Source organism: Octodon degus, unplaced genomic scaffold, assembly GCF_000260255.1.
Source record: "Octodon degus isolate 3935 unplaced genomic scaffold, OctDeg1.0 scaffold00123, whole genome shotgun sequence".
NCBI lineage: Eukaryota > Metazoa > Chordata > Mammalia > Rodentia > Octodontidae > Octodon > Octodon degus.
The window spans coordinates 402,532-415,036 of NW_004524699.1; the positions used below are offsets into that span (position 1 = coordinate 402,532).

The following is a 12,505-nucleotide window of genomic DNA, read 5'->3' on the forward strand; positions in this document are numbered from 1 at the left end:
GCGCCCGGCTCGAGCCCCGGGGCGCCTGCGCGCTGGGCGGGTCGGGGGTGCGCCTGCGCGGTGCCGGGGTCCGGAGCGCCGCTGCTGCGGCGAGATTCCTAAGCGCCCCGGGATCCCTTCTGCTGGGTCCCGCAGTGCCGCAGGGTGTAGTGCCGTTCTTGGCAGTTAGCCTTCTCGCTACCCACAGCCCACAAATATTAAATGAGAAACTAGTTTTTCCGTTGCGCGCCCTTCTGCATGGCAAATGAAGCTTCACCGTCCTCCAGCGAGGCGCGACTGTCGATTCCGTGGCCCTTAGCCTGCCTGACGGTGGCCCCAAAGCGCCAGAGTCGTGATGCCGGGCAATTCGAATAGGCCAAAAAGAAGTGAAAACATGAAAGTTCTGGACTTATTTAGGAAAGGAGGTTGCTAACCTCTGGTAAGAACAAATCTTGCATCTGCGAAATAGCGGGGGGGGGGGGAACCTGCTAGTTTTGCCCTCACACCTCACACTGCAAAAGTTAAGGCTATAGTGCATAATGAGTGCTTCGTTAGGACGGAGAAAGCATTAAATTTGTGAGTGGTGAGAGCAGAAAACGTGTGCTGAGTTATGATGCCTGATCAGAATGCACTGAGCCTACACCAAGATTTCCACGGGAAGCCCTTCAGGAGGACGGAGAGATGGTGGCATAGACTTGGGAATAGTTTTGGACTAGGAAACAAAACTTTACTGCAGCGGAGCATGATGGTGCACGACTGATCGCAGCACTCAGAGGCTGAGGCAGGAGGGTCTTTTCGAGTTCAAGGCCAGTTTGGGCTACAAGGTGAGCTCAAGACCAACCTGAACTGTATAACAAGACCCTGTGTCAAAGACAAAAAAGGGAAAAAAAAGTACTCCAGACGCTGCTTTTGGCGGTGAACACGCCCCTGCTACATGTCAAGCAATGTTGAAGCTGAAAGAGAAACAAAACGCTGTAACAAAGCTAACAGTGCCAACATAACCAAAATTTGCCAATCTTTACAATTGCACAGAAATCAAAGGACAAACTCTAATTCACAGTATACTACCAAGGGAGTGGGGGAGACATCGAAGAATAAAATACTTTACACTCATAGTATCTGCTCAAGGACTGTAGCCTCTGCAGCAACACTTCGAGAAGTTAAAGGACACATCTTTCCAATTACGTTCCTCCAAAAGGTTTTGGGGGAGAAAAAAATCTGCCGTAGAGGATCCCAGCTGTGTAACTGCTCCTGGCATCCATCCAACAACATGGCAATGGCTGTGTAGTCTGGGATCACCCTGGTTACCCGAAACAGATGGCCCTCCTGGCGAACAATCAGGTCAGTAGCCGCATGGTGTGGAGTACCAGTGTCTGCTTTCGCCATCCCATCATAGGCATTGTGTTACTTATCACAGAGGAGTACAGAACGTTAAGAGTTGAGACACCACTTGTTTTTATTAGTGTAGTGTTATAATTGTTATTGGTTTTGACTACTCTATTCCTGTGCCTAATTTAAGCTTTATTATAACAAAACACATAGTACATACAGGCTAGTCTATGGGGTTTCAGGCACCTTTTCTGAAGCTCAGGATGTGTACCCTGCAGATGAGGGGCCTGCAGGGGCCTTGAATTCTTATTTTTTTTTAATTTATTTATTTAACTTTTTTACTGGGGGCCTTGAATTCTAAATTGACATTCTGGTGGGTTGGCCAAAATGGAGACCAAGGTGTCCCCTCTTAACATCTGGCCCACACTGATTTTGACTTCTTTGACTTTCACAGAAGGTACACACCCTGAGTTGTGCCCTATGGTGATTTTCCAATTAAGGGTTATGCTTAGTGGCCCCAGCATTAAGGAAGCCTTGAGGAGAGTCTTGGGATGGAGAGATGGTTCCCTGGTTAGGAGGAATGCCCCAGCTGGGAGAAGGGATCCCAGTTTGGGGCATGTCCCAACTTGAGTGTTCTAATCAGACAGGACCTCTACCCCTACAGGAGCAAGAGGGCACAAGGTAGAGTGGATACTCCAGCTAGGGGTGGTGGCCTAAATCGAGGGCATTCCAACAAGGAGAAATATCCTACTTAGGGAGGAGGCTGTGATTGGGAATGGGTGCTTTGGCTGGGGCAGTACCCCAGGGGACAGGGGCATTGCCCTGCTGGGGGATTCTCCAGATGTGGTGAAGGGTGTTGGCTGAGGGTTGCTCCAGGTAGGAGATAAGCTCTCCTTGGTTTATCCAAGCCTCCTGCCAGGCACAGGCTTGCTATACACAGGTCAAGGCCTTTACTGCAGCACAAATACCCTTGACTGAATAGCATATCTAGCACCACATAAACTGTCTTAGGCCACTGCTCCCACCAGACCTGCCTCTCCTGTCCTTGGGACTTGAGGAAAAGCATAAAGTGAAATGGTGGTTCTCAGTGACAAGAACTAAGAAAGCCTTGAATCTTTTCTTTTTTTTTAAGCCTTGAATCTTGACAGCCACTCTGGACCCAGTCTTGCGATGAGACAGAGTAGAAACAATTCTACTAACTCTACTAATTGTTGATGCTCACAGATCGAGAGGAGGAGATGCACAGCCCCAAGTGTCACCCAGATCTCAGGGCAACTGATGACAGGTGCGGGAGTCCAACTTGATTCCTCTTCCCCCACCTACCTTAGGGTCTCACTAGGCAGATCAGCCCAGGCTTGCCTTGAACCCACAGCAATCTTGCCTCAGCAAGATTATACGCATGCACCCCCACTCCTGGCCATCTCTGCTTCATCTGTCCCTTTCCAGAAACCTTTATCTCAGATGTTTGTGTAGCCGGCTTCCTTACCATCCTTGCATCTTCTTTTTCTTATTTTTCCATTTTTGCCTCTTAAATATGATTTCAGAAAAGATTAGAAATGACACTATTATGGCTTGTATCTAGATGTCCCCCAAACTCTCATGATCTCATAAGAGGGGCTTTTTAGCGGTGGCTGGATCTAAGGTGTGAAAAATGGATTAGTTCACTGTTGGTTTAGCATAGTTCTCTGGATGTGGATAAGGGGAAGACCCATGCTAGGTGTGGGTAGCACCAACCAACAGGCTTGCAGACTGGATGTGATAAAAGGGATAGGCTCAGAGCCTGCAGGATAGCTCAGTGGACCAAGTGCCTGGTTAGGTGAGCATAGGGACCAGGGTTCAATTCCCAGGCATGCTGAGCTGGTGACCGAGTCAAAGCATGGTGGCACACACCTGTAAGCCCAGCACTGGAGGCCGAAAACAAGAGGATCACGTGTGTGGTATGTGTAGTGAGACCCTGTACCAAATATATTTTAAAAAGAAAGAAAAAAGGGAAAGGCTCATTGCTTCCCGCCTGCCATGCCATAATTGCTTGTCTGCAGTGCTGCCCTGTCTGAGCCAAATGACTATGGACCGAAACCTCTATACACTGTAAGCTAAAATAAACCTTTCCTCCTTTAACTTGTGTGTCAGGTATTTTGTTCCAACAATGAGAAAAGTAACTAAGACAGGCACCTCACATTTGATTTACTCAGCTCTACCCCGACTCTCCTACACCCTTACTTGGCATATACTTGGCATACTTGTCTTTGCACTATTGTACCTAAAATATGTGGCAAATAAGAAAACAAATACTTGGTAAATGAGTATGTGGACCTAAAATGTGGGGGAAATTCTTGACCCAACAAATATAACTGTAAATGAATATATCCCAAGTAGCTTACAAAAACTAAAATGTAGCCCACAGGAAGCCCTCTGTTCCCATTTTCCCAACAGGCAGACCTGGCTAGCCTAGAATAGTCACTGACCACCTACCCTGCGACTGAACATGTATGTATTTCACATCCTGAGAGGCAGTCCCTGTACATATCCACATTTTATGAGTAAACTGAAGCACAGGAGCTGACCACCAGCTAGGTTATACAGCTGGCCACTGAACTTCCACGAGGTGGCTGTCCTGCCTGCAGCCTACTTTTTGCTTTTCTCCAATACTCACCTTCCACCTGCCTAGTAAAAGGCTACATCACCAACAGCAAGTGTGGCCACTGGCAAGTGTGCAAGTGATACAACACACTTCCCAACGATGGTGTGCAGACCCAGCAGGCCAGGGCACAGAACAATCAGAAGGTAGAAACAACTTGGGAGTGACAGCTATAAGGCAGGCCTGGATCCACCCTCCTCTACTTGTGATTATCTGGGGGAGGAGAGCACAGGACTGTCTCCTGAGAGCCTGTGTGACTGTTACACAGCCAAGGTACTATGGCGGACACACCAAACACAATCACCATGCACCTAATTCTAGCTGGGACTGGGCCAAGTTTACCTTAGCTGCCTCCAACACATCCACATCCCTCCAGCCTGCAGAACACAGGCAGAGGCAGGTGCCCTCACTAAACCATGTGTGCTGCCCCATGCCTTTGATACTGAGCCATGCCAGCTAGGCAGTGATCTGAGAGCCAAAGGCAAGATTCTACTGAGAACAGGGACCTGGCAAGCTCTCTCCCCACAGTTTCCTCAGGTGTGGAATAAGAAGTGCCAGTCAGCAAGCCAGAGTGCACCTTGAAAGGGATGGGGAGGGCATCCCCAAAACTGTCAGTTTGGCAGATGTGAGGATCCAGACAGACAAGGGAAGGGGAAGGGGATGGAAAGAGCCTGGGTGGGACCAGGGAAGGGGAACATGGCGGAGGCGGGACCAGAGGTCCACACAGGAGGATGGAAGGCATGGGCGGGCAGATTGCCCAGTGGGCCTCTGCCCAGTTCCACAAATAAAGCGCTTTATTTACAGTCTCTTCTGGTTCCAAGCCCTTGCCACCCCCAGCCCCCAGTCCACAGGAGAAGAGGGCCGACTCTAGGGGAGCCAGGAGAGGCTGGTCCTAGGCAGGCATGAGTCCTGAGTGACTGGGCCAGGCAGAGAGCAAAGGCACAAGGCCCTGGGTGTCCTGTCCCAGGGCACAGGCCTGGCCCATCAGAGAAGGCAGCATAGGTCAGCTCTGGAGGGTCAGCTCCCGGGGCTCAGGCCAGGGTCAGCACTGCAGCAGCTCTGCTCATAGGATGGCGGAGCCTCTGGGGGGACAGAGTGGGGTCTGCAAGGGTCTTGTAGCTTATCTCCCCCCAACCCAGTCACAACTTTGCACTCACCATAAGGATAGCCCCACGAGCTATACTCTGGGGGGAGAATCAAGGCGCTGGTGGTGGGCAGAGGGCCCGCTGAGCCCTCTGCAAAGTAAGGGACGGTGGCGCCTGTAGAGATGCACAAAGGAGGGTACAGAGAGCCGGGGGCAGGGTTGCCATCCTGAGCACAGAGCTCTGGGGCGCCAGGCGCAGAACCCAAGCCAGCTGGTAGTGGCTGCTGCTGTGAGTGGCTTTTGGTGCAGAGGGAGACCAGGTCAGAGAAGTGCTGTCCACCAGCCGCAGCCGCAGCTTCGGCCTCCTCCTGAGGTGGCGCCGAGGGCACCACTGATGGTGAGGTTCTGGGAAGGGGCCCAGGGCCTGGCTGGGGACTCAGTGGGGTTTGGTTCACAGCAATATTGCCGACAAAGACTGGGAGGGTCACAGTGGCTTCAGGCACCTTCATGGAGACCTGGAGAGGACGAGGTGATGAGGGCCAGTGCAAGGCCACGTGGCCTCACCTCCCGTCTTACAGCAGTACCAACCTGCAGGTAGTAGTCGACGTGGATGAGGCTGCAGCCTGGCAGGGCTGACTGGGGCAAGGCAGGCACCAGAATCTGCTCTTGCCACTGAGCACGCCGCCAGGCCTTAACAGCAGCACCCTCCACCTCGGCGATGGTCCGCACATCATAGATCCAGCGCTTGGCCTTGTATGATACTTTCTGGGAAAAGACCAGTCTGTGAGCCAGGGCAGGCTGGCAACCCCCACCCTGGGCAGCCAGAGAAGGTTCTGACCTGCAGCAGACTGGCCACCACAGGGCTTGTGTCCTTGCCAGACTGGTTCTCGATGTCGGCCTGTAGCCGAAGCACCTGTCCCACCACGTAGCCCCGAAGATCAGTGCTAGCTGTGAGAACCACGCTGCCCGTCTTCACCAGCTTGTAGGAGAACTTCTTAGTGGTGGCGGCCACATTGGGTTGCTTGGGGGAGAGGATCAGGGAGGAGCTTGGCAGGTGAGCGCAAGCTGCATCCCAGTGGCAATGGGCGGCCTGCTCAGCCTTGCCTCAGGCACCAGCAGTTGGTTCAGACAGAGGCTCCTGCTTGCTGCTTCCAGACCTACCCTGACTGCCCTGGCTGTACTGAACACAGAGCCCCAGGCCTGGCTCTCCCCACATCCCCAAGGGGTGGGGGCTACCAAGGAGACCCCTGCTCCATCCTCACCTCGATATCTGGGATGCTGTTCAGGTTCAGTGGGTTCAAAATGTAGAATACAAGGCTGCACTTGTAATCCTTGGAAAACCTTGGTGTGTCGATGGTAGCCCTCACCTGGTGCACAATCCTCCCGAACGGACCCTCAAAGGATGTGGGTGCTGTGGCTGAGTAGACAGCAGAGACTGGCACCCGGTACCTCCTTGTGCCAGGCCCAGTGTCCCATAGCTGCTGTCCCCACCAGCCATCCAGGCCAGCTCTCACCTGGAAGCAGGAACTGGAAGGGAAAGTTGTGCTCTCCTGTAGGTAGACTCCCTGCAGAGACAGGAGTGAGGTGGGGACAGGCCCAGGGAGGCCCACAGGCCAGCCACAGCTCCGGACAGCCGCGGGCACCTCCGCCAGCCAGCCTATGCTGCACATGGCTGTTGGTCTCCTGGCCTCTCTCCAGCCCAACAACAGCATAGTCATGGGCTGGCCAAGAACCACCAAGATGCCCTTGGATGTGAAAGAGATTCAGGAAGCGGGACAGATTCCCCCCAGAATCAGAGCACATGCAGATCCAGCACCACAGAAAAAATGGCCCCCTTTGGCCACCCAGCCCATGAGGCAGTGGCTGCAGGGAAGAGAACTGCAGTAGCGCCTCCAGCACAGGAAACCAAGAGGCAGCTGTGGAGAGGGGAGACTAGACAGGCCCCACCGTAGGCAAAGACTGCCCCAGGGGTCACTACATGGGTTGATAACTGGCTCCCAAACTCACCCTTGTCAGCCAGCGACAGGGAGCTGTTGAAGTAGCTCTCTTCCACCACCCATGCCACATCATTGGCCTTGTTGGAGATCCCGCAGGATCCTGTGCAGGTCACCCGGATGGCTGTAAGGAGTGGGGGTAAAAGGGGTGAGATCCAGCCAGCCAGCCTGGACCCTTTCCTGCCCCCAGCACAGTTCAGCACCCAGGGAACAAGGAGCTCCACCTATACAGGGCCTGGGAAACAATCAGCCTGCCACCTTCCCAGGAGCACCTGGCAGCTGCACTGCTTTAGGGAATTCCCAGGGAGCTAGGCTGGGAACGGACCTGGCAGGCAGTTTCACTTGCCCTGTAATCCACAGAGGACCACCCCAGAACTACCATCATCAGAAGAGTAATTGTGGCCCCAGCCAGCCCTCTGAAAACCCAGCCCCCAGGAAATGCTTGGGGTGCTCCACCTTTCCACCACAAGTCAGCTAAGTGGGAGGTACCCCTTCAGGGCCCCAGGAAGCTAACTGCCAGCTCTCAGCTGGAGGAATGTGGTCAGACCTGCCTGAGCAGATCGCTGACTGGCACCTAGGAGGGCAGCCCTGACTTCCTGGGCCCACTGCCCAGAGGGTGGGGACAGCCCTGTCCCCAGAGCACCGGAGGTAGGACTCAAGCTCCTTAGTCCCCAGAGCTGCTGATTCAGACCCCATTATGGTCAGGCAGTCATAGCATATGATATAACAGAACCAGGCACAAACAAGGACCAAGCCCACAGATGCCACCACAGCAGGAGACCCAAACAGCTATCAGGTGGGAACCAGGGATGGGCACCCTGCACCCTCCTCTTTGGTCTCTTTTCCAGACCCCACTAGAGTCATGTGAGGGAAGGGGACTCAGACTCTTGACACCTTTCTGACAAAGCCACGAGGCAGGAGCAACACTAGTGAGCCCAGTACCCAAGGGTCAGTCCTACCTGCCCCCTCCCCGCTGGCCAGCTAGGGAGCCTCAGCTTCCTCTGAAGACCCTCCTCACCCTCTTCCCCAAGTGGTTTCCCACACACATCTCCTCCTGATCGATGGCCTGTGTCTCCCAGAGGGAGTTCTTCCTTCCCACACCATTGTCCTGTCCTTCGCCTTCAGTCTCTGTTCAGCTCAGCCTGGGCCCTGATTTGGACCCCACTCCTTCAGCAGGCCACCCCAGGCCAGAGTGAACAGTTCCAGTTCTGGCTCAGAGGAGGACAGGCTCAGACAGGATGTCCTGGAAGATCCAGACAGGCACAGTAGACGCTAAGGGTGCTGCCACACACCAGGAATTCTGGAAAGGGTATGGTTCCCCTAGTCAGGCCTGGGTACTATCCAAGGACCACTCATCAGGTGCCAGTTGATGGCACTAAGCTGCAGATGCCCTCTGCTGTCCTGCCCTTCGTTGCCCAAATGTCTAACCCTTGGGGCCGGGGAGATGGCTCAGTAGAATAAGCGCTTCCCTGGTAAGCACGAGGGCCTGAGTTCGATCTCCAATTCCACCAAAAATAAGAAAAAAAGAAAGAAAGAAAGAAAGAAAGAAAGAAAGAAAGAAAGAAAGAAAGAAAGAGAAAGAAAGAAATGTCTAACCCTAAAAGCAAGAGTGAACTTTTTTTTTTTTTTGGTAGCAGGGTTTGAACTCTTGCTGGGTAGGCATTTGCTGGGAGTTGAACCTCAGGCCTCACACGTGCTGGGCAGTGCTCTGCCACTGAGCTACACCCTTTGCCACTTGGTGTGGCTTCTATATAGCAGTGGATAATGGAAAGGGAAGGCCTTATTTATCACTCCAACCCATCAGACTGGTAAATATTAAGTACTTTGACACATGTTAGGAGAGATGAAAAAGCAGCCCTTACTCTCGTTAACCCTAAGCTGATTCAGGGTGGACCTGCTGCGGCTTCATGTGCACGACACCCAGCAACTCTCTGAGGACACACTCACCAGGAGCCTCACACAAGGGTGCTAGCAAGAGCAGTCGATCGATGCCTCACTGAAGCCATCAGTTGCCCAGCCTGAGCCCCCCAGAATTCAGGTGAAGCAACAGGGTGCCAGCTGATTCTGCTCTCACTCAGCGTTCTGTGATCTTTCCAATACCAGACCCACACCAGGTCTCCTGTAGACGATGCCCAATACCCAGCTCTCTCAGCAGGGACAACAGAGGTAGAGGGCTTGCCAGCAGCCTGCCTGCCACTTCATCAAAACACCTGAAGATCCTCCTCGGCCTTGCAGCGAGCGGCAGGTCAGGCTGGGAAGCCTCCTCAGGGCACCGGTTCTCAATGGTCAAGGCCCACTTTCTGGTTTCCCTGATCCACGGATCAAGCAGGTCACAGGATGCAGTTCGGCCCAGGGAAAGTGAGGGGTGTCCTGGACATGTTGGGAGGGGTCTCCCTGCTGCTGGAGACAGCGCATGGGAGCAGAAGCTCCCCCTTCTCTCCCAGTGACCAGGACAAGCTGCAGAACTGGATGGCCTGCTGGCCATACCTGGCTGGGCTACTCTTCAGTAGTGACCCTGCAGGTGAGCAGGCAACACCACAGCACTGCCCTGAACCAGACACAGTGCTATGGCAAGGCCCCCCCCACATGCCAAGACTGTAAAGTACCATACGCCGTACAGTGCTGCCCCACACACGCGTTCAGCAGCCTAACAAAGGCAGGCCCCAAGCTGCAGGTGTCAGCACAGAGGCTGGGGCTGCTCTGTTTCTCTTAGGAAAATCACCATGAAAACCAAGTTCCTTGGTAACTTCTGGAACTTTTCCTCTCACTGCACTCTAACCTGCCCAGTAGCCCTCTTCCTGGTACCTGGACACGGATCCAAAGATTCCTCCATACCTCTCTCCTAGTTCTAAAGCTGAGCTCTTGTCCACATCACTCCTTCAAGTGTGCTGTTCTGCTTCGGACACACCATGTGAACACCAAGAGTGCTCTGTGATCAGAGCTCAGGTCTGTGCCACAGCAGTGTGGGGCTGCCCCGCCCAGCCCCGCAGAGGCTCCAGAGAACAGCCTTCCTTCCACATCAGCTCTCAGGCAGCAGGATCCTCGTGTCCAGGGGCTGACTGTCACTGTCACTCACAGGACAGGAATTCAGAGAGCAAGACTGGGAAACCCAAGGCAGCGTGCATCCTTCCAGGGTGTGGGGTGCCTTCCTGGTATACCTACTGGGCCTAGCAGGAGCTCAGCAATATCTTTTGAATGTAGGGAAAAAAGTACTGTGGCCTTTCTTCTCCCGCCCCATGGGAGGCTGGAGGAAGCCCCTGAGCCCCATGTACAACTGGGAAGAGCTGGGGCTCCCTCACCCTCCTCAACTAGCTGTCTATTTACCCACATTCTACCTGTCACACAGAGGCTCGGGGCTGGCACACAATACAATGCTCTGTCCACCCCAATCCAAGCCAGAGAGGGAAGGAGAGAATAGACAAGCCTGGAAGTGACCTCCACATAGGGGCTCTGTACTGGTCCGCATGTCCCCCAGCCCACATGCACATGGCCTATATCACATTCTGCTGGGCCAGGATGGAGGCCTCGCCTCACCCTCACCTCATATTGCTCAAGAAGAGCTGGCCTCTCACTGCAATGCCCTCTGCAGTGGCCATACCTGCCCCCACCCAAACACAACTCCAATTGGAGATACAGGAGAGAAGGACCAAAAAGGGCAGAGCTGACAAGCATCTACAACCACCACCCAGCTTTCTCCTAGACCCTGGCAACCTGCATGAGGTTGAGGGACAGGGAGCATCACAGCGCCAGGACAACTGAACAAAGGGCAAAGATGGCTTCTGTCTTCCACAACGGAGGGGCGCACTGTCAACAACATGAGCCCCAGGGCCAAATTCAGAGGGAAGTGGGCAGCTGGAGTTTGGGCCAAGCAGCCAGGTGGCTCTCACAGGAGGCCAAGGCAGTGAGGCACCCACTGGGACAGCCACACCAGCCTCACACTCAAAGCCAGAGGCCACCACACTGCCCACCACACCCTACCCTGAGAGCTCAGCCATCAAGTCCTACCCAGGGTCTCGTCCAGGAAAGCAGCTACACCTGTGGATGGGCAGAGGAGGCTCACACAGGCCGAGGCTCTATCAGTGTAGCTACCTCAGCAATCCGATTCCCACTCCCAAAGTCCCAGAGGTCTGCACCAGCAGAGGCTCCGGCTCAGCCCCTGGGCCCAGCCCAGATCAGCCACTCGAGCAACAAGAGCCAGTCTTAGGCAGGGTGCAGGTAGTTGCTTTCCAGACCTACTGGAGACCCGTGGCCTTGGACCAGGTCTGACTCTCACTGGAGCAAGAGTGCCCAGCACTCTCGGGACCGAGGACGCTGGGGGCCCAGAGTGGGCTGGACTTCCGGCGAGAACTCAGCAGGTGCGGGCGCAGGCGAACCTAGACACCTGGAGAAGAAGGTCAGAGGCCTGCGGTGTCCAGGGATAGGGTGGTCTCGGCTAGAGATTGGGCCGCCCAAGACGGAAAGAACAGGAAGGAACAGATGCGGAAGGACTGGGCCACCGGGCGCCAGCCCCGCCCCGGCCGCCGTTGGCCTCCCACCCCGGCGGGGCTGCGGCGCTCGGTGCCCCGAGAGTGCACGAGCTCCCGGGACTCGGGTCCCAGGCCTGGGGGCCCTAACGACCTCCCCTCAGGAGACTACCCCACCGCCCGATCCAGCTTCCCGCGCCCACCTCGGAAGGGCAGTGGAGCCGCCAGGCGCACGCGCACGACCCCGACCAGCGTCTCCCCCGGGCAGTAGACGACGCGGCCCTGGCGCAGGCTGATCTCGAAGAGCTGCACCCGCCCCATGCCGCGGCCACCCGCGCCGCGGACAGACACCTCGGCCAGCTCGGAGGACAGGGCCCCGCCCCAAGGGTGAGGCCCCGCCCCAAGACCGCGACACGCCCCCGAGCAGAACTCGGCCCCGCCTTCGCTGCGGGACCGGGTCTTTCCAACTGCCCGCGGCCCAGCCCCACCCCGTACCGCTTCTAGCTAACCTGCCAGGTGCAATGTCTGTCTGGGGCAAAGGCCCTCTACGGCCCTCCTTTGCTTCTCCCGGAGCCCCGTCCCTTGACTAGGATCCGTCCCCTCAGCCGGCGCCGAGGCTCAGGACCCAGCCCCACCCCGGTTCCAAGACCCGCCCCCTGGCCCCTGGACCTGCCCAGCCGAGGATGGGGAGACCCGCCCGGCTCACCTGTGCTGCGCACCAGCCTCGCTCAGCCCGCCTGGTTCCCCTGCGCCCGGGTACGCCACCCCGCGGGCCTGCAAGACGTCCCGGGGGCGCTCAGCCGGCCTAGTTTCCCGCGTCCGTTGGGCTCGCTCCTCCGGAGCTGATAGGGACGCGGGTGCAGAGTTTTCATGGGACCGACCTAGCTAGCATCCAACAGCAGGGGTAGGGGTACTGGGGGCTGCCGATGACTCTAAAACCAGGAGAAATTATGCTGATGGGAGGTCGAGCCCAGGACCTTAGCACTAAGCTGCAGCACAGGGTTTGGTGTTTTGTTTT

General features: G+C 55.5%; 1 protein-coding gene across 2 annotated transcripts; it reads right to left on the reverse strand.

Moving 5' to 3' along the window:
• Positions 1 to 4,678: 4,678 nt before the first annotated feature.
• Positions 4,679 to 11,860, reverse strand: Arrdc1 (arrestin domain containing 1). Of its 2 annotated transcripts, XM_004640344.2 has the most exons (8): positions 11,691 to 11,860; positions 7,038 to 7,148; positions 6,545 to 6,595; positions 6,293 to 6,447; positions 5,869 to 6,051; positions 5,619 to 5,795; positions 5,104 to 5,545; positions 4,679 to 5,028 (listed from the first exon to the last, which is right to left on the reverse strand). In XM_004640344.2, exons 1-8 carry the CDS (start codon positions 11,806 to 11,808, stop codon positions 4,964 to 4,966), a joined length of 1,302 nt encoding a protein of 433 aa, XP_004640401.1. In that variant the 5' UTR covers positions 11,809 to 11,860; the 3' UTR covers positions 4,679 to 4,963. The 2 variants fall into 2 exon arrangements, with proteins under 2 accessions (XP_004640401.1, XP_023556275.1); XM_023700507.1 differs by having other exon boundaries at positions 4,679 to 5,545.
• Between the last annotated feature and the right edge of the window lie 645 nt (positions 11,861 to 12,505).